This window comes from Oenanthe melanoleuca, chromosome 4, assembly GCF_029582105.1.
Source record: "Oenanthe melanoleuca isolate GR-GAL-2019-014 chromosome 4, OMel1.0, whole genome shotgun sequence".
NCBI classification, from domain to species: Eukaryota; Metazoa; Chordata; class Aves; order Passeriformes; family Muscicapidae; genus Oenanthe; species Oenanthe melanoleuca.
Genome location: NC_079337.1, coordinates 64,377,196 through 64,404,900, shown reverse-complemented (window position 1 = coordinate 64,404,900; position 27,705 = coordinate 64,377,196). Strand labels below are relative to the sequence as shown.

The 27,705-nt window shown below is 45.3% G+C and overlaps 1 protein-coding gene across 2 annotated transcripts; it reads right to left on the bottom strand.

Annotated features, from left to right (window-relative positions):
* Positions 1-24,851, bottom strand: SMYD1 (SET and MYND domain containing 1). Of its 2 annotated transcripts, XM_056489164.1 has the most exons (10): positions 24,423-24,851; positions 15,791-15,967; positions 15,003-15,216; positions 13,509-13,639; positions 11,722-11,760; positions 8,857-9,049; positions 4,650-4,742; positions 3,479-3,642; positions 1,843-2,011; positions 1-422 (listed from the first exon to the last, which is right to left on the bottom strand). In XM_056489164.1, exons 1-10 carry the CDS (start codon positions 24,557-24,559, stop codon positions 264-266), a joined length of 1,476 nt encoding a protein of 491 aa, XP_056345139.1. In that variant the 5' UTR covers positions 24,560-24,851; the 3' UTR covers positions 1-263. The 2 variants fall into 2 exon arrangements, with proteins under 2 accessions (XP_056345139.1, XP_056345140.1); XM_056489165.1 differs by lacking the exon at positions 11,722-11,760.
* Positions 24,852-27,705: the final 2,854 nt, after the last annotated feature.

Genomic DNA, 27,705 nt, shown 5'->3' with positions numbered 1-27,705 from the left:
CAGGCTTCCAATAAAAATGTAAATAATTTTATAACAGGGTTATTTGCTTTGATTATTTAATGCCTTAGTGATAGAAAAAGGGATGTTGTTTCTGCCAGGACCCCTTCTGCTTTAAGCCCTCAGAAGAGTTTTCAGGATGCTCCCCCAGCAGGTCCATGCTGTCAGACCTGTGCCACTGGAAACAATCCTTGTGGATTTATCACATTGCTGTATCATTGCTGTTTGGAAGTGCCACAGGCATGAATTGGTGTCAAGCTCCAGGTTTATTCCTTTTTGTGGAAGAGGCTTGGTGCACTCTCATTGCTGGGCTCAGGCATGACTTGGATCTTCTGGTTCTTGAGGGCAGCTTCCCTCATCTTGTAATACATGAACTCGTTCTGCTGGAACATGCGCAGCTCCATCTCCGTCTGGACACGCATCACCTGGGGGACACAGCAGGTCACAAACCCTGTGGCAGAGGGGACCTCAAAGCAAGGGAATCAAACTCTGCCAGTATCAGGACTGCCCCCAAGGGATGTCCTAGGCATGCAGTGACTGAGGCACCTTGCCCTCGGTGTCCCACCAAAGCTGACTGGACTCAGATGTTCTGCTCCTTTCTCACTCTCATTTGCCTGAGTACTGAAGAAGGCATCAGTCTTTCCTGCATCCAGCTTTTCCACAGGCTACTGGGAAGCCTCATGCTCCCAAAATTGATACATGATCTAGAGATGATGCTGTGCAGAGCCAGGAAATGACTGCACTTCCCATCCACACCCTGGGCCTGGCTCTGGGTGTGGCCCATCACCGGGGTGGGGGTTACCTCAAGTGGGAGAAGAGGGTTGCTCAGTCCCACAGTTTCACCCTTTACACCCCAGGATTCATCATCAGAGTCATTCCTAGTGCTGCATTCTAGCTGAGGATCAGAAGGGATTCTAGAATACACCAAAATACTCTATTTTTACACCTGTCTATGTGTATATTCAAGCCTTTGTTTAGGAGCACAGAGATGTGCCACATGTCCACTATTTTCTTCCTAAAATGTGAAGGGAGACAGAAATGGAGGCACTGTGTCTCATGCTTTGCTACACATATGGAAACAGCCAACAAGTTGGCTTTAGGTAGTAGATATTCATTTTTCTGAAGATATAAAATTGCACCAGCAAAGGTTATAGCTCTGCTATATGGGGACTAAGACATCAATAAAGGATTTTATCTGGTATCCTGTAATTTTGGGGGGATAACAAAGGAGAATGCCATAAAGCAAACAGGTCATATGAAGTGAATTAGGGGCTAAAGAAATGATAAATCCCCAGCTGGAATTGGAAATAATTCCTCACATCTGAGCAGATGTAATTCCATGGGATCTCCACTCTTGACTCTAAGCTAAGAAATCCACCTATCAGTCATCTGAGAAAAAAGTACACTGCTGCTGAGGAGTGGGGAGTGGTAAATAAAGAAGAATGGACACGAATAAAGAAAATCAGGTGGTAAACTGGGCACATCCACCACATGTAATTTGATATACTCAAATTGCAGTGACATCCATCTGAGAGCAGTGAAATCAGCCTGTTGGAGGTATGGGGGGCTCTGTCTTTTGGAACAGCAATTTCAAAGAGGATTCAGGGGCTCAGCTGCCATTTCTCATGTATGTTCTGGTGCAGAATAAAAGCTGTTTTTCAGGGATGAAAATTTCCAGTAAGAAAAGACATGCATTTCCCAGCAGAATGTATCATAATCTAGATAAAGCCCCAGAAAGAAGCAGTCAGCACTTAATACATCTCTCAGCTCTTACGGGCTGTTGTTTCTATGGCTTGGCTGTAACCTTGCCCAGAGAGCAGAGACAAGACAGGAGATGAAACCTACCTCCAGGTCTTTGGTGATTGGGTGGGAAGGTCCATGGGTTATCAGGAGAATGGCATAGGCTTTACAGATCAAGCCATGGCCAGCTTCAATGAGGCCAGCGTGCCAGTGAGTCACTCCTGCCCGCATCACGGCCATCCCCAGCTGCGCGTTGTTGGGATGGTAAATTTTCCTGGAAAAACATTGGGTAATTTTAGTTCAGGAGAAATCTGGGTTCCCAAAAGTGTCACTGACATGGTATTTTTTTCCAAAGAGCAGATTGTTTACTCAGGTGAAGAGTCTGTTGCAGTCAGTGCCCCTGAAATGTGTCCTTCTTAGAAAGGGGCGAGGACACATCACTCAAGGACAGAGCTGTACAGGGACATGAGTTGTGAAAGGTGGGGTGTGAAAAGTTCAGCACCTGGCTCAGAGAAAACCAAGCTCTGTCATCTCATGCCAAGACAACACCGTGCTCTGCCAGTATTTTGGCAGAAACAGAACATGGATCTGACCCTACAGCTCAGCTGGCACCAGCTTAACTTGACACACTTAGTGAGGTAACAGTGCAACAATCACCATTTCCTCAAAGCAGAAAGAGAAACAGGTGGTACCAGAAACTCCAGAAATGTTCATCTCACCCTCTGCAAATACATCCCTTCCTCTGGGAATTTTCAGTGCCTAAGTTGGGAAAAAAGAAACCTCTCCTCTACATCCAACTTTAAAAGCTGAAGCAGAGTTAGAAGCTGCTTGGGCTTAGCTGAAAACCTGCCCTCAAGGGCTTCTTTGGAATTTTGAATTGACACTTAAAGCAAGAAAGGAAACTACTGAGGTCCTCATCATGGTCTGAAAAACTGAGGAACACAAAGGGGAAGGAATTTTCTCTCAGTCAATTAGCTCAGTGCCAGAGCTGGAACATGAAGTTGCTTGTCAGGCCTGCAAGCCAGGGAGGTGACTCTGTCACCCCTCTGCAAAAGAATAAAATATAACAGGCCTTTTGGGGTAGAACTGACCAAAAAGACAAGTAATGAGTGTGAGATGTCCTCAGCAGGAGAGTGAATGAGATGATGAATTAGGCTTTTCTCTCTTCTCTATAGTTTTCTTTCCTTTTTCTTCTGTTGAATACTCATCAGTCCCATCATAAAACCTCAGTAATAATAAATCACATAATTTTTAATGTGAGGTTTACCCTGGATATATGTGAACTAAACCTGAATTTCTTTATTCTCACTAAGCTTTTTCCACAGAACCATATACTTAGCCAAGACAAAATCCATGTACTATTCAGGAGTGAGGGGATAACTTGTGTGACAGCCATTTGGCATGGCTTCTCTCTGACCTCTCTTCCTGCAGGGTGCAGGGAACAGGCCATGTCCTGCAGTCACAGCCTCTTTTCCTGCATCCAGGCTTTTTGTCTTGCTGTCAGGGCAGCCCTGAGGTGCTTCAGAGACAAAACAAAAAGGCCAGTGGAAGATGTTCCTAAACCATTTGCCAATTCCAGTTTAGTGAGCCAGGGTGTTTGGGAACCCTCTCTGTCTGGTGGTACAAAAAGGTCCCCATATTAATTTCACCACCACTGGCCTGATGGGAGCAGACTAAGAAAATGATTCCTGTCACACACTGCTCCACATGGCATGAGCACAGAAGTAGGGCACAGACGCACAGGTAGCCATCCACCATCCTCTTGGCATAGTCAGCTGCTTCCTCAAACATCTGCAGGTAGGAGAGCACCTCGGAGGCAATGCTGAGGATCCTCAGCAGGTAGATGTTGGTGTCCCCCAGCACAGGCTCCTGTTTCTTCAGGCACTCACGGCACAGCTTCACAACCTGAGCGTGGAGGAAGCAGGAGAGGAAGGTGAGTCCAAGCACCTTTGGGCCTGAAGCTGCCTCACCAAAACCCTGTGGGTTGCACAGTCCATACCAGTGCCAGCCTCTGTGAAGGTTGGGGAAGAGAGGATGTGCTTTGATTTGTTGAGAAACATCAGCCTAGGAAAATGATTGGCATGCACAGCTTTCTCTCCCAGGGTTACACTCATAAAACTGGTGAGGAAAAAGGGATGTCTACTGCTCAGGAGAAGAAAGACTCTGGGAGGCTGGGTATTGTCAGATACCAAGTGCCTGTAGGACACATGGCCCAAGGCCATCCATCCAGCCTCCTGAAAGTATTCAATGCAAGGAATACCCTTAATGACCCCTTGGGGCTGGAGACACAGAGGTGCACTGTTCCATGCCTGACTTAGCCATGAGTCCAGATTTCTAGGGGGCTTCACCTTTTCCCAAAGACAGTTAAAATCCAGAGGTCATTACTCAACCTGTAGTGGTGTCTGGGAAAAATAATTAAATATTTTCTGAGTGAGAAAAATAGGGGGGAAAAAAGAAATTACTTGAGCTCTCTCACCCATTGCCCTTGTAGCTTGGGCTCCAAAGTGCAACATGGTTCCCACAAACCACATGCCTATCCACAGCACCCAACAAATGAGCAACACAAAGCACTGAAGAGATCAACACAAAGACTCCTGGTGTCTTATTCCACTCCCAAACCTGCTGTCCTTCTTTTTGTGAGGCTATCTGGCAGAGCTGACTTGTTACAGCTGCTCTGTAACTCATGAGTTTCACCCAGGAGCCCTGGGTTCAACACCTGTGTCAGCCAGAGGTGCAGGAAGTCACCTGAACCTCCTTGTGTCATCACTGCAAAAGAAGTTAGTCTGGGATGCCTCAGACATGGCTGTGCTTTGCAGTTGTTCCATCCATAAATCAGGAATGCAGAGGGGGGACAAGGCCTCCTTTCCTGGGCAGTGTGTGTGCACCAAGAGAGCACAAGTACCAGGACTCACCTCGTGGTAATTTCCCTCCATGCGGGCCTTGTTGATCTTCTCCAGAGTGTCCTTGGAGAGCTGGATCACCTCCTTCACCGTGTCTGCAGAGGGCTGGGCACAGCAGCAGGAAAACCAGTGAGGAAAATGCACTGCCTCACACATGCCAAAGTATATGGGTTGAAAGGATGCTTGGTGCAAATCAGCTTAGTGGGATGCTTCCCACATCACCACTTCCTACTGCTGTTTGTAAACACCAGTGTGCCCCTCAGACCTGCCCAAGGCTGAAATGGGCTGCAATGGTCCCAGTTGCAGGTCAAAAGGTCCTGCTGACTTCTGTGAGAGTGTTGCCCACCAGGGTAGTGGCCATGTGCCTCTGACATGCATGACCACGTTCCTCAACTCTCCCCACCACTCTTCCCTTCTGGAAAAGGGACAGAACTCACCCTGCAACTAAGAGGTCACATGAGATACCAAAGAGGCTGTGAAAGCCCAGAGATGGTGAGTATCAGGTGCTCTTAGTGCAGCTGCTAGAGAGAAATGAGGCTCTTGAATGAGAGATTGGTGGAATAGGAAAGATCCCTGAATTTTACCTGCCCTGAGAAATTCTGCCATTAGTTCCAAATATCCTAAGATGGCTGAGCTCAGATTTCAGCTGCACCCAGATTGGGCAATGTGTTTTCCCATACACCTCAAAGAAGTTTGTGTTTCACCACACATTTAGAGTCATGAAGCACATCTAGGAGCACATGGCAAAACACTAATGAGATCATAATTTGCTGCCTCCTCTTTCTTCCTTTGATACTGAAATATAAGGTGATATCCAGAACAACCATTCATCTTCTGCTTCTCTGAGCCCTTCAAACTTGCATTTCCCAGCTATTCTAGCTATCATGACCTTCCTTTTCATAAATGAGGAAATCTGAAATCAGCCCATGCCCACAATGACTGTGGGAATTTTTGGGAAGAGCCTGGTCTAGAGACACACAGCAGAGCCAGCAGCCAGGAAAGACCTTTGGGTGTAGATCAAAAGCAGAGTCCCAACATTGCAATGAAGGATGCAAAGATTGGGAGTCAGGACTGTAGGACTGTCCTATTGTCTTTTTTCCACACCTGGTCAATCAGACTTTTGAGGAATCTGAAATTCATCTAGTTGAGAAATCTTCTTCAAAGTTAAGTATTGAAGGAAAACTCATAGTTTTCAGATCCATTTACCCCTATCTGTTTACAGATGCATTTGTGCTATGATTTATTGTTCTGTAGTCTTATACTGAAGCTATTGTAGCTATTGTACATTGAAGCCAGTCAGATTTGGGCAGCCCCAGAGCTGGGGCATGGGGCACATCCAAAGGCAGTGTTAATGTCCGTGCAAATCACATTGCTGTGATGTCTGAGTCAAGGCTCCCAGAATAGGGACCTTAAACATCATTTCCATGGTGGCTTTGTCTAATAAAATTCTCCCTTGCCTTTGCTAGACTCCTAAGTCAGTTGTCACTCTAAACAATGGGAGCTTTGCTGCTCTTTGGAAGGGTGAAGGACTGGAGGTCAGAGCAGCTGTTGAGGATGGAAGCTGTCCATCTCCCATGTATTCCTAACAGTTTTTCCACACAGCTGTGAGTGCTGCTGCTCCCAGGCAAGTGTGCCTGACCTCAGGAAATACCACACAGCCAACGTGCTCTGCGGGTGAGGTCACCTGGACACTTATTGTCTGTGGGTGGGGTGTATTTTTAATAGCTGAAGTCATGTACCTTGCTTGCTCACAGGCTTTTTCTGCACAAGCATTTCAGATTGTGGAGGACATTCCTCCAGAAGTGAATGTTTTCCTGCTGTGTGAGCACCTCTAATGCTCACAAAAAGGGGGATGGTGCATGTCTAGTGGAAGGGTGTCCCTGCTTATGGTAGGGCAGGTGGAATGAGATGATCTGTAAGGTCCTTTCCAAGCCAAATCATCCTGTGATTCATGGTCTCACTGTCCATTCAAGGCTTGATAGCAGGTGTTGAATGAGGGATGAGATTTTTTTATGTCTACTGGAGAATGTGTTCAAAAATTCTCCTGCAGATAAAAATCCTTCTGCATCAGAGAATTGGGCTCTGGGACAACTTTATATTATAAGCAAAGAAGTACTGCTTTCAGGATTAGGTGTAAGATGAAGGGTTATATAGCAGGGTCTTTTGCACCAGGGGGACCTTGACCCAGCAAGGAAAGGGTCTCCTCTAGTCCCATCTCCTGTCTCCCATAAGGGAGCTCCCCTATATCAGCTCAATATTATTTCTCTAAACCTTTCTCAAGGAGAGATTTACACTGCAATATCCAGCCTTTCCTGGCAGCCATCTCTCTGAAATAAGAGTTACAGGACTGAGCTTGGCTTCTGGCACCTCCTGAGAGGGAGGCTGAGAGTTCTGTGCTCCTTCCCAGGCATCTCACTGGGCCTCTCCTGGTGGCACTGCTTCTGTGAGTCACATTTCCTCACTCCAGCTTTTCTGTTTCATCTCCCACCTGCTTCACAACATCCCCTGAGCTGTACTTTTTGATTCATGGTGTGACTGCTCAACAGTGCAGATCAATGACTTGATGATACACTTATTGCTCTGCCTTGCTTTGCCTTCCCTTATGCACTTTACAAGGCTTGCAGGAGTAGAAATCCCCAAGATAACACTGCCAGAGAGCAGTAATATGAACAATTATATCCTTGGGCAGAGGAACTGAAAAAAAAACTCTTAGAGCTGCCAGCACACTCATAAACTGGAGCTGCTGACCAAGCAGCACATCCCACTGCCAACAGCAAGACACAGCTTTGTACCCTCCTGCTTGACTTGTGAGACCTCCAAGGAAAAGAAAGATTACTGAAAAATGAGCAGTTAAACATGCTAATTCCTCACAGTCTGCCCAAAGTAAAAATGTCAAGTGATGGTGTAAACTCCTTCTGACAGGTCTTTGCAAAAAGGGACTGGAAGTTCAGGCTTCCCACATTCCTGGAGATCGTGTGATGGTACCAACCATAGAGTTTCAGCAGCACTCATTAATCCTGCCACCATGGATCACCTGCAACACATTTCTTTTTCTGCACTCAAAATGGAGATTCCAGTTTCTCAGGAAACAAAAAAAAACAAAATAAAACAAAAAGCCAACAAAAAAAAACCAAACCAAAACAAACAAACAAAAAAACCCCCACCAACAAACAAACAAACAAACCACCAAAAAACACAAAAAAACCCAACCCAAACCAAAACAAACCCACCACAATCTAAATGCCAGCATTTTTCTCAGCTCTAGACCTAATTTTCCAATATTTTTGCATTCTGTCTATTGATGGACTTTTAGGTTAAAGGCAACTTCTGGGGGCATTTTTAAATTAAAAGCTGTACTTATCTTGCATAGTAAGGATTAAACTGGCCTTGAATGGTGAGCTTGAATTGGTGTGCCAAATCAAGGTTCAAGGTTCAGTTCTGTTCTCATTTTTCTGCATTGGCATTAGTCATGCTTTTGCCAAAATCTGACTGTTCCTACTGAGAGTGTCCCTGTGCTGAGAAACCACAGTCCTAGAGACCCACAGATGCCTTGGTAGAGGAGATGCAGCCACCACTGGGTTTGGACACTGCAGGACTGCTGGAGCCCAGAAGCCTGGGAGTTTTGGGCTTTCTGTGCTTTCTGACCCTAACCCCTGGAGAACACTGCTTTTGACTTAGGGTCTTGGAGAAGGCTCCCAAATTTGATGATGGAGTTAGAGTCATGGGTGTGTAGCTGGAATGGAAGCGTGTGATGTCACATGGTGAAGGGTTTTGAATTTGAAGGTTTTGAAGTGTGGTGGTGGGTATGGGACAGAATGGAGGGGTTTAGGTGTTGTCTTTTTCTGTCTTCTTCTTCATAGTTTCAGGTAGTGGTTTCTGGTTGAATGGTTGGTGCTGAACTGCAGGTCATTAAAGTTTGTTTATTGAATCAAAGGTATGGGTGATGTAGGTGTTGGTTCTTTATTGGACTGTTTGGCTTTGAAGAACCTTGTAACTAGCTAAACTGAGGCCTCCATTTTGCTCACTTTTAGCTGGTAGCTAGAAGTGCTGCAGAACTCTCTGTACTTTACATAAAATTGAATAAACTACCAAGTCCAAACACCAGAAAATTCATCTCCTTTGTGTTTTTACTCCTAACTCTGAGTAAAAACAGAAGAAAATGAAGACAAGCCATGAATTAAGTGGTGCAGTTACCACATTTACACAGGACAAACCATACCTTGCTTTCCCCTGTTTTCACTGCCAGCATCAGGTCATCCTTGAGCTGTTTCTTGCAGTGCTCACACGTGCAGTCGAAGTAATATTGCTTCTTCAGCTGCTTGTGCCGCTCCTCGCTCAGGCTGAGGAAATCCACGTAGGAAACAGTCAGCTCATCCCCCGCAGAAATCTTGCTCAGGGCCCGCAGCTCGATCCTGGGGGCAGAGGAGTGGGCTGTGCTTTGGGAGAAGCAGCAGAAGTGCAGCCACAGGGCCCCTGCCCTGCCTTGCAGAGTGAGCCCTCGCCCCAAGGCACTGCTTGGTCTTCAGGGAGGCAGGGCAGAGCTGAACAGCACTCTGGTTAACTGAATGCACACAAGAACACAGTCCCACCAGCTTTCCCTGCCCCTCTGCAACTCCCTGGCAGGGACATGTGAAGGTCTGAGCTATAAAGAGGTTATGGCTCCATTACTTCATCCATATGGGGGCTGAATCCAGACAGCAACTTTTAGTTTGTTGCAGGAGATCTCACCAGAAGAAAAACACGTTGAGATCAGAAATACACACCAAAATGCTGGGTTTGGATTTTGGGTCTTTTTTTAAGTGCTGCTTTGCATGCTACCCACACATCCCTGGCTACCCTCCCAGATCCTGAGCTCTGCTGCCTCTGGTATCGTTTTTGCTTTGAAAAGTTAAGACAAATTCCCTCTGGGTGCTGCATAAGAGATGCCCTCACCCTGTTCATGCATTCCACATAAAAGCTTAGAAATAATTATCTGGAGAGTCTATTTTTAAATAGATCGTTTGACCTATTACCAGTTCAATTGCCAGTCTCTGTTACTGAAATCTGTGGCAAGCCCCTGATGATGGGATTTGGAAAGCCAGACCTTTGTGCCTGCCTTTCTCTCATGTCATTCCCTGCAGAAGGACTTAAATAATGTGGAAATTCAGAGCTATTCCCTTGCTGTTTCACTCTACTGAATCTCCCAGTTACTCTGGGCCACCTCTCAGCTGTAGGGGCTAAACAGGCACAACTGGCTAGACAGTTTGGTCAGAATGGGGAAAAAAATCCATCAAATACCAACTGTGAGGTGGTTCTTTTGCATCCACCTTGTTTTTCAACTACTAGTGAGCTCAACAGTGTGTTTAATGTACTCATCTCCCCTGAGACGGGCCTGGGGGGACCTGCTGGCTCCCACCTGAACATGAAGTGCTCTAGGTGGAACCCAACAAACTTAAAGGCAGAGGTGGCAGAGGACTCACAGGTATCACCAGGTGCTTTAAAAGTGAGCCTTTTGGGGAGGACATGACTTATTCTGTGTGATCATGTCTTTGCAAAGGGATTGTAATTGTAAAATTTGTAATTGTAAAAATTGTAATTCTCCTGTAATTCCCTTCTAATTCCCCTGGAATTCCTGTTACAGGCTCTCAGTACCAAGGACGTAGCTCTGAGTCTTCCAGCTCTGCTAAAGCTGCTGTCAAAATTCTTCTCCAAGGCTGGTCTTGATCTTCTCTGGGTGTTGCCATATCAGCAACATATTTCACACAAAATTTATCACCAAACATTCCATTGTCACGAAGGGCAGGTATTAGTTATGTCACAACCACAGGAAAATGCCAGGCAGAGAAAGGTGCAATCAGCTGTTTCAGGAGGAAGTGCACAAAAAAGAGCAATTCCCATCTGAAAAATTTACACATATAAACATTCCTGTTCACACTTCACAGGATGCTCGTTACAGTGAGCCATGCAACCAGAGAAGCAAAATCAAGCCTCTGACTTTCATGATGCCCCTGATAGCCCAAGCACCATAGGGGTATTTTAAGCAGCATTCCTTGTGTGGAGGGGATTGATAGGCTTTGGGGTAAGCCAGGAAACACATGGCATATTTTAAATACTGCAGTTAAAGAGACACTGGCAGCCAGGAGCACACAACTGAGCTTGTCAAGGGCTCTTCACCCAGTGTCTGCCACGAGCAGCAGGGACTTGGATAGCTGCATGCACAGGCACAGAGAGTGCCTGATAGCTCAGAACTCAAATTGCCCCAAATAGCAACTCTAATCAGAAGTGAAACTCTTCCCCCCCTTTTTTATGGTCCTATCTATAATGTACTGAATGAGATTCAGTGGTGAAGAAGAGCACTTCAAATGTATTTCATGTTTTCTTTGGGGAAAATTCATGCCTGCTTGAAATTAAATTTTAAAGACAACAGTGTCCCCTGAAGAACACTGACTGTAATATACCAAATGCCGTGAGTTAAGCAAAGATTTTTTTTTTTGCACATATTTTTGTGATTTATTTCGTTTGGATCAGGTAACAGTGGCATCATTAAAAGGTGGAACATTAATCATGGATTATGATAAAAAGGAATTGAAACCTACATCTCATGGTACTGCTACTGTAGGCAACACATTCCTCGGGCACAGTTTGTTGCAGGAGAAACGTGGAGTATTTAGTATGTCAGTAACACAGTCATTTCTCATCTCCTAATATGCAAGGTTTTATTTTGGGCTGTACAAGATTAGCAAGACCTTGTTCTGACTTTCATGCTCTTGCTATGATCAGGGGAGGAGAAATGAGAAGTGGAGAGGGGAAATACTGACAGGGAGGAAGCGAAAGGGCAGGGTGGGAAGGCAGAGAGGGAATTCACCCTGGGAAGGACAGTCACAGTATTATCACTATCATTTTAATTTACTACAAAATGCAAAGTTAAGTGAGGTTTGGGTTTAGTGGGGCTTTACACAGGGGAAGAGAAGTTTAGAAAACAGGAAAAGTGGAATTTGGTGTAAACAGAGGGAGCCCCTTGGGGTCTTTGCATCTTTTCCATTAAACACAGGGCATGAGGGGTACAGGGTAATGGAGGAGAATGATGCTTTCAAGACTGACCCACCTCATCTGTGTGTGGAACATTGATCTTACAGCCTCATGACTGAAAGACAAAACAAACATCTGCAGTTTACACATGTACAAGTACAACATAAAAAAAATGGGTACAATGCATAGCACTGGACATTGTACTAGCAGGAGACAAGGGGGCTCCCTGTGCCTGGCTCATGAGCCCTGCATGGGAGCTTCCCTTTGGATGTGCAGGACCAAACTGCCCATCACTGGGCCATAGAGGATTTGGTGGAAAACTGCCCTGGCACTGTGATTTTAGAAGTGGTCTAGGTCAGGGAATGTGCAAAACCTGCTCCTGACATTTGACAGGAATGAGGGGACCAGATCTCCTGCACAGAAAGGTCTCCACTGACATCAGCAGTGGTGCTCTCTGGAGCACAGCTTGAAAAGGAAATCAGAGTGGGATTTCAGCCACAATTTACCTGGCCAATAACCCAACGGTCAAGTTTAAAGTCAGTAACCAGATACATGTGGGAGCTTTGACAAGCTGCCAGGCAAATAAATGCCAGTCCTGTACTTACCCAGAAAGTCAGGGCTGTTATCACTGCTGGTTGCTGGGAGCTGTTTGGAGGGGCTTTCCCACCACCCCACTATGGATCCAGCCCAGGACAACTGGATATCATAGCACAGACTCTAACCTGAGTTTGGATCAGACTCTATTTCCCACCAAGGTAATCATCCTAATCCAGTTTTGTTTTCTCTTGGCTCGTTTACCAGCTGCTTGATACATGCTGGTGTAGTTTTATCAGGGAAAACCAGCAATGATAACTGGAGTGCAGAATCAATGTGTTAGTTAAAAAAAAGGAGAGGCTGGGGGGAAGAGGGGTGGTTAAGTTATAGCACTAAAGTTTAGTGAAGACAGGTAGCTATAAAATAGTAGCAGAAAGATCAGAGGAAATCCTGTGGCTGTGCAGTTTTTGGCAAGCAATTTCCCAGTTAATGTTTTGCACACACTGCAACTTTCTGAGTCAACAGCACTTTATACCTGTCATGGCTTGGAAAATGGGAAGGGCAGAGCATCCCTCCTGTGGGCTGCCTCCACTCCCAGCTCTGGTGAAACATTCCCACATTTCCCAGTGAATCTTTTTCCATCTCACTCGTCCTGCAGAGGTTTTCTTACAGGACTTGAGTGGGAATAGGGAATGCCCAGAGACTGAGAGCATCCTGCACTCTCAGGTGACTCTGCTTGCAGATAACAATCACAACTGCCACTGGGGTCCCCTTGCTAAAGATGAATCAGTGATTAATTGAGATGGTACACCCTCACCAGATGGGGGTTGTGTTAGAAATGGTTATAAACACACCAGCAGACAGTGATTCACAACTGATTGCAAGCTTTGGTTAGGAGAAACTCTTGGGCTGTGGACTCAGCATATCCTTCATAATTTGCTGAATGGAATTACTCCTTAACTATTTTAAAATGAGGCTTCAATATAAGGGCTGAGTTAAACAGCTACTAACTATTTTAGCTACCTATTTTGAGTCTAGTTTACAAACTCATAAGAAACTAGGGAAAAATTCTTCCCTGGTTGCTGGATTTGAGGTCAAATCTTATGTATTTGTTAGTGCATCAGAGGAGAATATTTTAAATAACAGTGAGAGAAACCAGTTTGTCTTTAGCAAGAAAACACTGTTTGTTTGGTTTTTTTCTGGGCTAGAGAATGAAATAAGAATGAATAGATTTTCTGGGGCAGGGACCTGACACTGGGGGGGGCAGAGCCTGCTGAGTTGGCTGTCAGGATGCATCCCTGCTGCACCAAAGGACAGAAATCCACTCACTTGCCATTGTTGAAGACAACAGTGCAGTTGGGCCAGCAGTCATGGTTGGCCTGGCAGAGGTTGGGGAAGATTCCCACACCAACAGCCTGCAGTCCTCTTTGGTCACTGAGGGTAAAGCCATTGCAGCTGATCTGTCCAAAACACAGGCAGGAAGAAACATCAAAGGAGAAAAAGCTGAAACACTCCAGTCAGGATAAAACATCAGAAGAGAAGCAATGCAGGACTCGTGCAGAGGGACCAGGGCAGAGCTGAGTCAATGTTACAGAGTATTTGCTGTCAGTGTTCACTTGGGATGCCTAAGATAAACTTGGTTTGCCCATGCATTGATTTCCTTGTATTTGGTTCCTGAAAATAATTCAGCAAAAGGTCACAGGAAAATGATTTTGAGGCAATTCAAGCAGAAAGCAAAGTTCACACTCATGAAAACAGGTAGCAGTTAGAAATTAACCCTGACTGCTGCATTCAGCCTGGTCATGTTTGCTGGGCTGCCCTCAAAGCTCATAAAAACCAGCTACTACTCTTTGCAGTGAATTTTCAGAATGGCTACTTTTGCATGACATATATTCCAAGAATGAATTTTTCCACTTTTCTATATGATACACTATTATCACATATGAATAGAACAGTATTTAGTCACAAACATAAATGATGGAAATATCTGCAAAGAGAAAATGAGATAAGATAAACCAAATAAAATAATTACCCCAGCTGCTGATTATTTTACCCTGTTAATAGTTTTATTTCCTTTGTGACCTGATTCTGTAGTTTTTCTTGCTTCTCCACAGACAAGCTGTGCTGGTCACTAGCACATAGGGTCTCCCTGTGTCCAGTGGACTGGATTTTCTTTCTGGTGTGGGTACCAAAGCATGCTGTGTCCTCTCCCTGTACTGGGAGTGGCAAAGACCAGCTTGAGTTGCACAGCAGCCACTGGCAAAGGGGTGAGCAGAGCCTGTGTCTCCTCTTGGCAGTGTTGGGAGCTGAGGGATACTGCAGAGATACCCAGGGCTGGAAGCAGAGCAGCTCAGCCTGAACTGGAATTTCCCTCTCTGCTACACTGAGAAGAAAAATTTGTAGCTAACAACTTAGTAATGGATATTGTTATAGTTCCAATTTTTAATTGATTTTATTATATATATTAAGTTAATGTAAAAAAGTCTAATGCACACAATATTAATAGACATAAATGTATCTACTAAAACAGATCTGCTATATTCAAATATATTCTAGGTGTATTTACTAAAAATATATTTTCTCAGCTCTCCCAGGTGCAGAGAGATGCCCAGTGGGACTTGTGATGAAAATGCAGCACCTGTGATTGAGCAAACCACTTGTCTGCACATCTGGGCAGACAAAAGGTTTCAGCCCTTGCCTTTGCCATGCCACGATTTCCCAGTGTCAGTGCAGGATGAAGTCAGCCATCCTCTCATCGGGCCAGCTGGAGAGTTTCTCCCCAGAGCTGGCATTACAAACCCTCGCCCCTCTAACCCTCCATACCACTCCGAATATGTGGGAGATGAACTGCATGCCGAACTGCTGGCAGTGGGGCGGCCAGAACTCCAGGAAACTCTCCACATCAGCCCGCAGCTCCTTCCTCTCCTCGTCCCCAAAGCTGTCGACGTGGTTCTGCAGCTCGTCGATGGGCACCAGGCAGCCCTCGGACAGCCCGCTGCCCTCCCTCTCCATCTTCCACAGGATGCGGGCAGCCAGCCTGGCCAGCACACAGCCGGGGCACGGGAGAGAGAACAGCACAGAATTCATCTCCTGGGAATGTGTGCAGGCAGACCCTCTGAGACAGGCTCAGAGGGGTGGTCACTGTCCCCAGCCCTTGAAGGAAAGGGACACGCAGGGTTTTGTCCTGTGTTCTCATCTGCAGAAGTGCTACACACCCCCAGCCCTCCACAGCTACTCCCTTACTTGAGGATTCCTCTCATTTTTTTTATGGTGGAGCCAGAATGTGAAGACAAATTAATGTATCCTATAGGCAGATTGGGGAAGAATCCATCTTCTCTTTCACTTTTCCACCTACTCCCCAGTTTCCCACTCCTAAACCATTCAGGGTGAGTTTACCTCACCACATTCAGAGTTTTTGGGACCCAGCACCAAAAAAAAAAAAAAAAAAAAAAACAAAATAGGAGCACATCTCTTGCACCACTACCTTCCCTATCTCAGGGATGCTCCTGGCCTATCCCTAACCTTCTCCCAACAGCACCTTGCCCAAATCAGAGCACCCAGCTCTTCCTTGCCACGGGATGCTCTGTCCTCTCCCAGGTCACAGCTCTCACCTGATGTTCTCGGTGGGTGCCTTGCCATGCCTCTTGATGGCAGAGCACTCATTTTTGTGGTTGAGCCAGGCTGCTCTCTGGCAGGTCCTGTCGCAGTAATAGGCAAACTTGCACTGCCCGCAGCGGTGCAGCCGCTCCTGCCTCTTGAAGCACGTGTGACAGATGACGTGGGTCAGGCTGGAGGGACAGAAGGACACCCTGGGTCAGCGAGGGCCAGCTCTGCCCAGTGAAGATCCTGAAAGTTTTGCACCTCAAAAATGAACCCCTCAAGGTTTTTGGGGAGGATGGAGAAACATCTCACCCAGCTTAATCCTTGTGTTCTTGCCTGGTGCTGCTGCTGGAAGTTAAATGGTGATGGAATAACTGGAACCCCTTCAAAAGGGGTATTTCATCTTTGGGGGATTCAAAACAGGATTTCCAAGCAGTATCCTACAATTGTATGCATGTAACTATAACCAAGGCTGGGGGAGGATACTGATGAAGAAGCCTGACCTCAGCCATATGCCCTTTCATATGTCCTGCTTTTGCTCCTAGAACTTGATTCACTGAGAAGCAGGGGGAGACACTTTGGTCTCCTGTCTAAAAAATTTTGGGACTTTCCCCTTGCTGCTAGAGAAGGCTTTTCACTGCCTGATTTGGTGTCTCCAGCTGTCTGCCTCTCCAGGCAACCGCCCACTTTATCTGGGCCTCCAGCCAGGCTTGACAGTACAGGAGAATTTAAATTCCCATCACTCAGCCACTGCTGGTGCCAGAAGGGAGGATCTGCTCACTGCAAAAAGCTCAGGGATCACAGAGGCTTCATGATCAAAGGAGCATTTATAATTGTGCACAGCCCAGAGTGGGGAAACTGAGGCACAGGGAAATAAAAAAATTATTGGTGATCCTTTAAGGAGGATGTGCCACAGGCAGGAATCAGACTCACAGCCCCAGAGAATCCAGCCCAAAGATTGTCCTTCCTCTCTACTATACCTATAGCTATATATAGGTACACACATACATATGCATATTTATATCTATATCACAGTACATTTAATATGCATTTTCTTTTCTCTGAAAATATTATGTGAGCTGCTGATATAATCTACCCTGTTCCTTGGCTAAAAAGGGCCACAGATTTAAAAGCAGGATGACCCATATCAGACAAAACCACGTGCAAAAATGAAGTTTGGAAAATGAGGTTTAGGAAAGTGAGCAGTGCTGGAGGGAGCCCAATGCAAGGCAAGCACCTGGGATGGGGCAGGGGAAATGTGTCTGGGAGGGGTGGTGCAGGCAGCTCCACTGTGTCAAATGGAAGAGCTGATGGGAAATGTGAGGCTGTGCTCTGTCAGCTGTCAGGTCAGGGGGGCAGAGAGGTGCAAGAGAGATTGCTCTCCTTGTAAGGCAGAGCAGAGACAGAGGGCTGATAAAACCCACATGGTTACATCGTGCCAGGAAGCACAGGGAGGTGTCTCACGTGGGGAATGGGGGTCCCTTCTGCCACCTGGGTGTTTTAAGGGCAGTCAAAAATGAAAAAGAAAAAGAAAAAGAAAAAGAAAAAGAAAAAGAAAAAGAAAAAGAAAAAGAAAAAGAAAAAGAAAAAGAAAAAGAAAAAGAAAAAGAAAAAAAAGTCCTCCAACAGGTGCTTCTCCTTCTCTCCCCTCAGTTTTCCCCCTGAGAACAAAAAAAAAACCAAAACTGAAATGCTGACTTTGTATTTTGTTGTTTATTGCATGGGGAGTGCAGATTTTCCAAAGCAAACCTGGCTGGCAGAACTTACCACCAGCTCTGGAAATCCCTTGTTTCTGAGGAGATGCAGAAATGCACCAAAAATGTTATGCAAGACTTTCTGAGAAAGGAAAGGAACAGCTCATATGGCATTGAAACTGCAGAGGTAGTTACTCCCAGGTAATCTGACTGGCAAGTGTAAGAAATACTGCAGCTCTTACAAAACCATCATGGGATCCTCTGTGCCCCAAAATGGTTTCAAAGAAGACTTATTTTAGAAGATTTATTGATATTCTGTGTTATCAGGACTCCAGAGGCCTGTGCTCAAATCTTGACACAGTAAAAAAAAATTCAGGAGACACAAGTATTTGAGATCTACTCCATAAAACCTCAACTAACATTGCTTAAGCATCTGCAAGCACCCAAATCCCCCAGGTGCCCCTTGGCAGTTGTGCAAATTCCTGCTGTGCCAGGGGAGCTCAGAGCTGGATGTCCCAACAGGGAATGACAAAGTGGGGCTGTCCCTTGGGATCTGGAGCAGCTGTCCTGGAGACACACAGCACCCAGGACACCAAAGGCTTGCAGTGGTTCACAGCTCCTCTCTCAGCCCCTCTGCAATGGGAAGGTTCTCCAAGTGGAGCAGCCTGAGACTAAATTCAGGTCTCTCAGCCCGTGGAAATGGTCTATAAAACCTCCTCTGTCTGGTCTAGAGTGTTTAGCACAACCCAAAATGGTTCCAGGTATCCCAGATCTCCCCTCCAGTACAGGGAGCAGCCCAAATGCAGTCTGTGCTGCATGGGCAGGCAGCACTGAAATTCCTGGAGAGAACCCTGGGGAGGTGATTTCTGCTGGGGCACCCACCAAGGAGCCCTGGAGGTTTGAACCCTCTGGGTCTTGCTGCCCATCTTCCCCTGCTTGCTCACAGGGACACCACACCTGATTTCTGCCCTGTCTGTGCACAGCACAGCCTCTGAGGTGATCACTGCCCTCTTCCACACATAGTGACAACTGGTTCTCACCCTGCCCAAAAGCAGCATCCTCTTTAGTGCAGTGGTGCCTCCAGCCCATCACAAGCTTGCCAGATCAGGGATTTAGGACTGGCTTAGAGGGCAGATGCCACTGACTGACTCACTGAATGGCTTTCTGGGGAGCCTCATGTTTCCTTGGCCTCCCACCCCAGCACCAACCAAGCTGAGCTCACGTGCTCTGGTGTTCTTAGGTGAGACACACAACTAAACTAATCCTGAATGTGACAGCTACAGTGACAAATCAGTGATTCAACGTGCCAGCCAACAAATGCAAGAGGTAACACAGCACTGACAACTAAACCATGGCTCCTGCAAGCACAGCTTCCAGTGAAAGCACAAGAAACAAATAACTCTTGTGACTGCTTGGATTGGATCCAGACAGATTAAGGTCTGTTGGACCTGCCAGGGCTGAGCACTGTCACAGGAAATGTATTAACCTCATCTCCGAGACATGCACAGCCCAAACATCTGCCATCCAGCACATAAAATATCTCATTCAATGGCCTGGAAAAGCCAGGTGAGATGGCAATAGTGCAAAGAACAGAGGAGGATTTTATTGAGTAGCTGATAGACACAGTGAGTAGCTCACAAACTGTTTAACATGGCTCCATGCTATTCTGTACATCACAGATGACACACACAGAGATGACCCAACTTACACCTAAATCGTGTTTATTATTGTTTGGCAGGGCACCTCTCTCCTCAGTCTGCTCCAGAGAACAGCATAAGAACAGCTTAAGATGTAGTCAAAGTCTCCTTGGTTTTCAAAGCAGAGGCTGTAACTCTTCATTAAAGACAACAGCCTAAGAAAATGCACCTGCTACCTAAAGATGAATTATTAGCATAAGAATGGGTTTGCTCCTCTTAAAAGGAGGTAGAGCTTAGTAGTTTAATCTTTAAAATGTCAGGGATGATATACCCTAGTTTTTCTGATTTGAGAGGAGGATTTATTTTAGATGAATTTTTGACTATTTTATTTTTAGTCTTTCATTACAAGATTTCCCAGCCTCTTCTTAGAGGTGTGGGTGAGGTTTTCTTTAAAAAGCTAGGTTTTCTCCCAGGTTTTAATTAAGCTTTTAAACACATGAGATAGTAACAAAAAAAAAATCAAACCTCAGAACATTTTAAAAAATGTGAATACAATCACATTAGCTCTCAGTTTATATTGTTATCAGCTCAAGAATTTGTTCCCATAATCTTTTCAGTCACGCTGTTATGGAAAATTTTGGATTTCTTAAATCTCTAGGTCATCCTAACAACAATAACACAGTTCACCACATTTCCTTGGAAAATGTTTTTGTACTTTTTCATACATCAAAAAGACATGCAAAAATTTCATTATCTCAGCTTTTTATCGATTTGCAGATCACTCATCAAGCAGATCTTCAGGTGATCTTGGCTTTCCACCACATGACATTGTTTTCCTTGACTACTGTCCCTCAAATCCTTCTGGTTAAAGAGCAAACCCTCTCTTGGGAAAGGCTGACAGAGACATATGAGACATCCCCTTGCTTATAGGAAATGCAAACTCTTACAGGCTTGAGAGCCAGCTGATGTGTCAGAGGAGAAGGTCACATACAGTACATTGAGGCCAGGCACTGGGAATGCCATCCTCAGGGAGGTGATGGAGGAAAGGACACCTGGAATCTTTCAGGAGAAAGCAAAAGGGAGGAAGGGTTAGAGAAAGCTTCAGTGAGAGGCTCAGGACCTTTGAAAATTGAAAAACTATCCCAGCAAAAGCAAAGAATCCCTTGAGAAGATTCATTTCCAGCTTTCTGTTTCTACATCAAGGCAAAGCAGGCCTGAGTGATGTTTTCTGAGTGATATTTCAGCTGGCAACAGCAAGGCTGAATCAGAGATCAGGCTGTGCCTACACTTTATCCTGGGAATCACACAGAGTTCTGCACCCCTTTTCCATCAGTATTCACCATTTCTTTAAGCAGCCTGCTCTCACTCAGGTAGAAGTAAAGGCTTGATACACGAATCAATGCTAAGTATACACTGTGTTAAGCAACTAAGTTACAGAATCATAAAATCAGAATGGTTTAGGTTTGGAAGGGACCTTTAAAGGTCATCTAGTCCTAGTCCAACCCCCCTGCAATGGGCAGGGTTAGCCTAGTGAGTCATACTCTGGCCTTAAATTCTGACTAGGAGCTGGCTGGTGTTTATAGGAACCTCATTTTTCTTTGAGTTTTACGTACTTCTGGATTTAAAGTCTCTGGCACTGTGTAAAAAACTGCTGCTCAGATGACCATCATTGGGCTGAAGAGAACAAGCCCTCACCAACCTTAATTACTTTAGGGGATTTCAGGGTCCCTGTGACCTTCAGGGGCTTCCAGGGTGGGATGCAACCTGTAGATTTAGACACCTAGATGTGCTCATCTGTACCCTCTGTGTCTGACTAGAGATTCCACCACTAGCCTCAGTGGGGTCTGGAAAACCATTCAGCTCAAAGGTAGATGTCTGTGTTCACTGCATCTATGGAGTACCATTGATTATATCAGCATCTAGCACTGGATTCACTTGTCTGGACACAGAAGTCCAGTGTTAGGCTCTGCAGGGACACCTGATGATAGAGTTTTCTCAAAGAAAACATTTCTCCTTTTTCCTAGCAAAATAAAATCTCCACACTCCCTCAAACTCAGCCTCCTACTGAAAGACAGACATCAATAAAGTGCAGTTGGGTGACAGCCTCAGGTCCAAATTACTGTGACAGCTCTTCACATGTATCTGTCTCTATCTACATATATAAGTCAGGCTGGAGTCTGTGCTATGATATCCAGTTGTCCTGGGTTGGATCCATAGGGAGAGCTCCTCCAAACAGCTCCCAGCAGTGGAGGAGGCACCCAGCAGAGATAACAGCCCTGACTTTCTGGGTAAATACAGGAATTTATTTGCCTGGCAGCTTGTCAAAGCTCCCACAGTAACTTGTTACTGATTTTAAACTTGACCATTGGGTTATTGGCCAGGTAAATTGTGGCTGATATCCCAGTCTGGTTTCCATTTCAAGCTGTGTTGTATCTCTGCAGAGCTGCCCCTACTAATCTCAAAAAGACCTTTGCTTCACCTGCACATCCTTTGCAGCCATACAGAAGATCACTGTGTGGCCTCTGCACCACAGCTGCCTTCCATATACCTTTCAACAGCCAAATCAGGGGAAGGACTTCAAGGTCTCAATACCCACAGACTGGGAATAGACTTCCCAAAGGACTGGGTTCTTCTAAGGACTACAGAGTAGAGACCAGCTCTGCACTCTAGAGCATCTCTGTGGTCTTTATGCACAAAGAAAGCTGAGATCTCTGGATAATCTGGTCCCTTATTTGGTAGGGCCTGAGCCAAAAACTTAAACCCAGCAATCATTCAAATTTGAGTCCCTTTTCCATAGCACACCTACACAGTTCTTTCAGCAAGGCATGGGTGATACTGAGTAGAATTAGGATGAGGGACTCTGGATTTTGGGTTTCCCTGTGCAGGCTGAGACCCTTTTTTAATAGTGTAGACTCAACAGCAATTTTAGGATCTATACACCTGTGTTTGTGGGCAAGGAAAAGCACCTGCCTCTTCACTGGGCTCTTCATCCGTGCAGAGGCAGCAGCAGTTCTTACAGGGTAAAACCATGGCCAGGTGTGGATTTATTCTTACAGGAATAAAGAATATGAGGATGCAGGCAACCCTTCTTTGAGGGTTGATTTGAGCAATATGTTCAGTGGAATTTGATGCAGATGAATACCCTGGGACAGCAATAGAAGTTACCTTTAAAACCAAAGTCCTGGGTGTGTAAGGAAAGCATCAGGGTACTTTCCACAAGAAAAATGTGTGTTTCCATTGTATCTCACACCCAGGCTAGATCCTGCCAAGCTCTAATCAACAAGCATTTTAGAAATTTTGTAACTCATTTTCACCACTGACCCACACTCAGTGCTTTGAGGTGAAATGTGTCACAGGAGGGTAAGAATCCATTGTTATTGCACAACAATGTTATTGCAAAGAAGGGCTGTGTTTACCTTGACTTCTTGCTGCTCAACCTCTGGACCTGCCCTCTGGGAGCTGAACAAACCCAGCAGGGAAACACATCTCTCCCCCTCTGAGGTTTTCTGTTGGCCCAAGACACAGCCTGCAGTCTAAGAGCTGATGCAGTGACAGCTCCTGCCCTTATCTCACAGGACGCAAGTTAAAAAATGCAGCAAAATCACAACTTTTGAACATGGGCAGCTCTGCTCTATGCATGGTGCAACATTTCACATAGAAGATAAAATATTTTTAACCCACCATTGAAAGTCAAAACGTTTTCAGTGGTTTAAAAAAATAAGTATTTTTAATAAGGCATAGGAGAAAAATAATTGTTCATAGGCACTTCTGAAGCAAATCACCACAAAATTCCAGCTAGTGACACAAGTGAAACAGAAGTGCTAACTGAAGAGCTAAAAGGACACATCAAGGAGAAATGATTTTGTCACCAACTCCTGTAATTGAGCTCAGGGTCAAGACTTGAAGAACTCAACATTTTAAAGTGAAAAATTACATTTTTAATATGAGCTCTTGCAATGACATATTAAAATAAAAACTAAAGGTGTCATTCCTGCTATGGCAAGATTCATAATCATATTCACCAACTGACAGTTAAAGGACAAAGAAATGGTGAATGAAAGACACACAAAAAACTTATTTCTTCCTCTGCCCATTTAATATCCAATTCTCTGCTACTGCCAGAGCAGACAAGGGCCCTGATCAGCTTCAGCTATGAGATGACCAGGGTTAGCACAGCAGCACGACCTCTACTTGTGCCCCAGACTTTATTAGCAGAGCCAATTTAATCAGCCAAAACTCAGCTAAGCAGAATCACAGCCCTGTTTAGGGTGCAGGGTATTTACTGAACTGGCTGTTCAGGGCAAAAAACTCAGTCTCAGGAGTCTCCATGGTGCCCTTGAAGAACACTCACAACTTTCTTAAACTCAGAATTAAACCTTCAGCTGCCATCTAAGTCCTCAGTTTAAAAATTTGGGCCACATTGTGTTCTTAGTTATCATGTTATAAGGCTGAAGAAATTTCATTTGTGTCAGAGGCTTTAATTTAGATTTAGTCCAATGGAGATCAACATAGAAATCCATTCTTTGCTTCTTTTCATTTCCAGATTTTTTTAAGTGAATTTTCCACTGATTCAAAGGGCAGAAGTGAACAGCCACCAGCCACACCAGCAGCACAGGTTGAGTGAATGTTGTGATTAAAACAAGCAGCCGAAAAGAAAAATATCCTTGCACCAGAAGCCTGGCTACATCGGCGTGAACATAAATTTAAAACCAGTCTCATGAAAGAGCAACAGCAGACGTTTGTCTCCAGTTAGCTCAGCCAGCTGTAAATATTAAATCTCTTTAACAGAAACAGTGTCACTCGCTGATCCCCACCAGCTCCTCGCTCGGGGCAGCGGGTGATGAAGCTGCAGGTGCAGCTGGGGAGCAGAGCACATGTGAGCAGAGCACGACAGAACTCACTTTTATCACACATTACCCATCAGAGACCTCAGCAAAGTCAGCCTGAGGTTGCTGTACCTGAATTACCCTGACTCCTGGTCAGGTTCTCTGCAGTGTAGCATGGGGCTGGCTTTGTGAGACACTGAATACATGCAACTTTCCCTGCTTTTCTGAAAGGTTACAACACCAAGCACCTTGCAAGGTCACATCCTGGAAACAAGCTGCACCATACTGAAAGTGAAAAAGCTGATCTGAGCCCTGGATAGACATGCACTACAAGCTGTGAATGTGTCTTTCCAGAAGTGCTTCTGATTTCCCTCCAATCCCTTCTCTGCTGTCATCCAGACACTCCAAACTTTCATGCAGCCAGCACAATGACATTTTGCAGTGAGATTACTTTTGGTCTGAGTTTTACAAGTGCTTTTCTCTTACCTGTCAAAAACCACGGCTGCGTAGGCTGGCTCTGCAAAGATGACATCCCCAGGCAAGAATTCCTTCTGGGCTTTCAAACCCCTGCCTTTGCCTTCAGCTGTGAACACTTCCACTGACTCCATTCCTCCTTTGGTCATCCCAGGGACCCCAGGGATAGGGAGGTATCTCAGAGCAAGCCAAGCCTCCCGTCACTCCTCTCAGCTTGGATGTTCTGTGAGGCCAGGCTTATAAAAGTCTGCCCCCAGCCCTGGCCACAAGGATTTCCATAGGAGGGACAGGGGGTGGGAGCAGGAGAGGCAGGAACTGGAGATCCTCTCACAGTATCACCCAAACTACACAGGGATGGGACAGGGCTGGGGCTTCTGCTTCATTAGGAAAACCCTCTCCAAAAGTGACGTTGGGAAATGTTTCTCCCAACCACAAGAAGTTGTATATATTACAACTTGGCTTAATTTATACTCTCCCACTGGAGAGGAAAAGTATTCTCTTTGCAGGGTATTTTTAGCCACCACATGCTTCTGTCTCTCAGGAAGCAACAGCTGAGACAGTGGGATGGGGAGGGCTGGGATGCCTATTTCTGACCCCTGCACTCTCTGGCTTTTTCTAGAAATCAAACAAAGCAGCTTTATTTTTACCCTCAAAGATATGGACAGCATGTTTAAAGGCAGGGGATAACAGAGAAACATGTGTCTTGACATTCTCAGCCTCCTGTCACCACCAGGAAAAGAGGAATTCACTTCCCAAATGCCAGTGGCAGTGTGTGTGCAGAGCAGTGTGGAAGGAGCTGGAAGGACACCAACAGCTCAGCACAGACTGGGGCAGCAAGCAGGACATCCCAGACACTCTCACCATCTTGGATGCACTAAACCTCCTTGAACCAGCAGCTGAGAGCTGTCCCCACCTCCAGTGCTCAGCTGTGGAAGAGAATCTGAGCCACCTGAGTGGCAAAGGAGGGTCCAACACAGAGACCAAACTCAGGAGCAGCGAGGCCCTGGCTTTACCCTCTGCACCAGTGCAAGCTCAGGGAGCACAGGAAAGGCCTTCATGTGGGAGAGAGAACCTCTCTGTGAAAACTGAACCCAGCCCACACTGCCCTTCAGCACTTTCTTATCATTTAATAGCACTTCCCTGGGCTGGTTCCTGCTAATCTCACCCTCCACCCCAGGAAACCTGCTGCTGTTTCCCCATCTATCTCTAAGCACTGTGCAGATAACAATGATTGCAAACCTCTTCCCACTTCTCTGTGCTGCACAGAAAAATCTGCCTGGTTAGCGGGGAAAGTGAGATGCAGAGAAATAAAGAGGCTAAAACTTGTACATCCTGTGGCAGTAAAATAAATCCTTTACATTTCCAAGGCAGTGGGAAGTATCACTGGGCTCTTTGAGACAGAACTGCTCAGCACCTTCTGCTGAAAGCCTCTGGCAGTTCTCCTTGCCTGCAAATGAAGTCTGGTATCATAACAAATCCCTGTCTTATGGCCTGCCCGTGTGTGCCAAGCACAAACAGTATCAATCTACAGCTCCATAAATTCAGGGTGATCTGGCTGTTCATGTGGTTATGAGCAGTAATTCCATAACAACCAGACACCTCCACTGCTCCTGAGGAGGGCCAGAGCTGTCCTAGAGCCATCAGCACAAACCTCCCAGTTCATCCAGTGCAGCCCAGAAAAGTCACTGCAGGCAATTAACTCCTACAAGCAATTACAGTTTTAGCTGCAATGCTCTACATGTGTGATAGGTGATGTCAGAACATTCTGGTCTCATCTGTAATTCAGAGGTTATTCCCTTGGCTCTAGGCTTCTTTTAGAGACTGCCAGAAGGACTTTAGCACCTCAAAATCAGTGCTGATTGGTTTTTTTCCTCCCAAACTCTCACAGCTTGGAGTGTGGCTATATTGAACACAGCCATCAATCACACTAAGCACTGTTTCTGGTTGCCAGATAACAAACAATATAGAATAGAATAGAATAGAATAGAATAGAATAGAATAGAATAGAATAGAATAGAATAGAATAGAATAGAATAGAATAGAATAGAATAGAATAGAATAACAAATAATATAATTATAACAAAGAATCTATCTTTTCAGGTATTCCTTCTTTTTCAATCCATATTTAGAGCAGTGAACCTACTTTGAGCTCCTAGAAAAAACATTGAATTTCAGAGCCAGCTGGAGAAGAACACCAATTTTGGAGCATGGAGCAAAGCAGCCCTCAGCAGGAGATTATTCTGTGCTTTGGGTCTGTATGGATTCTGGGCTGGAGGGGTGAGTGGCCCCATCCTCCCAACAGGAGAAATAACAGCACCCTCTGCTGCCCTCTAAAAATCATCCAAAGCACGATTTTATCAAATGTAATGGGAGCAGCTTTGAGCTCAGACAAGTCATGAATTAGAGAGAAAAAAAGGAAAAAGCAGGAGGAAAAAATCTCTGTGCCAAGCAGGAGCTCCCCAGAGTCATCCTGCCACTGCACTGCAGCTTTAACCATCCAATGTGACACTCACAGGGTGCTCTGCATGAAGCCCCTTTTTGGGGCAACAGCAGGGAAAACTGGGGGGAAATTGCTCCTTCTCCTTGAGGTGGAAACAATGGGGGCTGAGGGGAATTCAGCCCTGAAGGGGGATGGCTCAGTGGGGCCATGAAGGGAAGGTATTATCTAGTATTAACTAGGCAGTTACATGGCAGTTACTAGTAATTATTAGGCAGCTATTAAGTAGCTATTAGGAGCTGTTAGGCAGACACTGGGCTGTAACTATTATTTACTAGGCATTTCTAAAGCAGTAATTAGTAATTTCGTGATTGTTAGGCAGATATTAGATAGCTACAAAGTCATTATTAGCAGTTGTTAGGCACTAAGATGTTACTAGCAGTTACCAAGCAGTTATTGCAATGTTGTTAAACTCTTCCTAGTAGTTACTGAGAGGCACTTATTGCAGTTACTGAGCAGTTACTAGGCATTTACTAGCTCTAGTAGTTACTGGGAAATACTAGACAGGTGTTACTAGCTCTGAGGCAATTACAAGGTAATTACTATTTAATTACTAGCAGTCATTAAATAGCTTTGGTCAGTGGTTTATAAGCATTGACTGATAGGTTGTATAATGAAAATCAAGTCAAAAAACTAAAAAACCACACACTTAGCAATGCATAAATGTGGGCTTTATTTAAAATATGTGAGACATCCATTAGCAGCAGCTTCCCCCATTGTCAGTTAAATTTAATAGTACTCTTGTAAGCAGAAATAACTCCAGTGGAATTAATCACTCCCTTTAGGAAGCTGACAGCT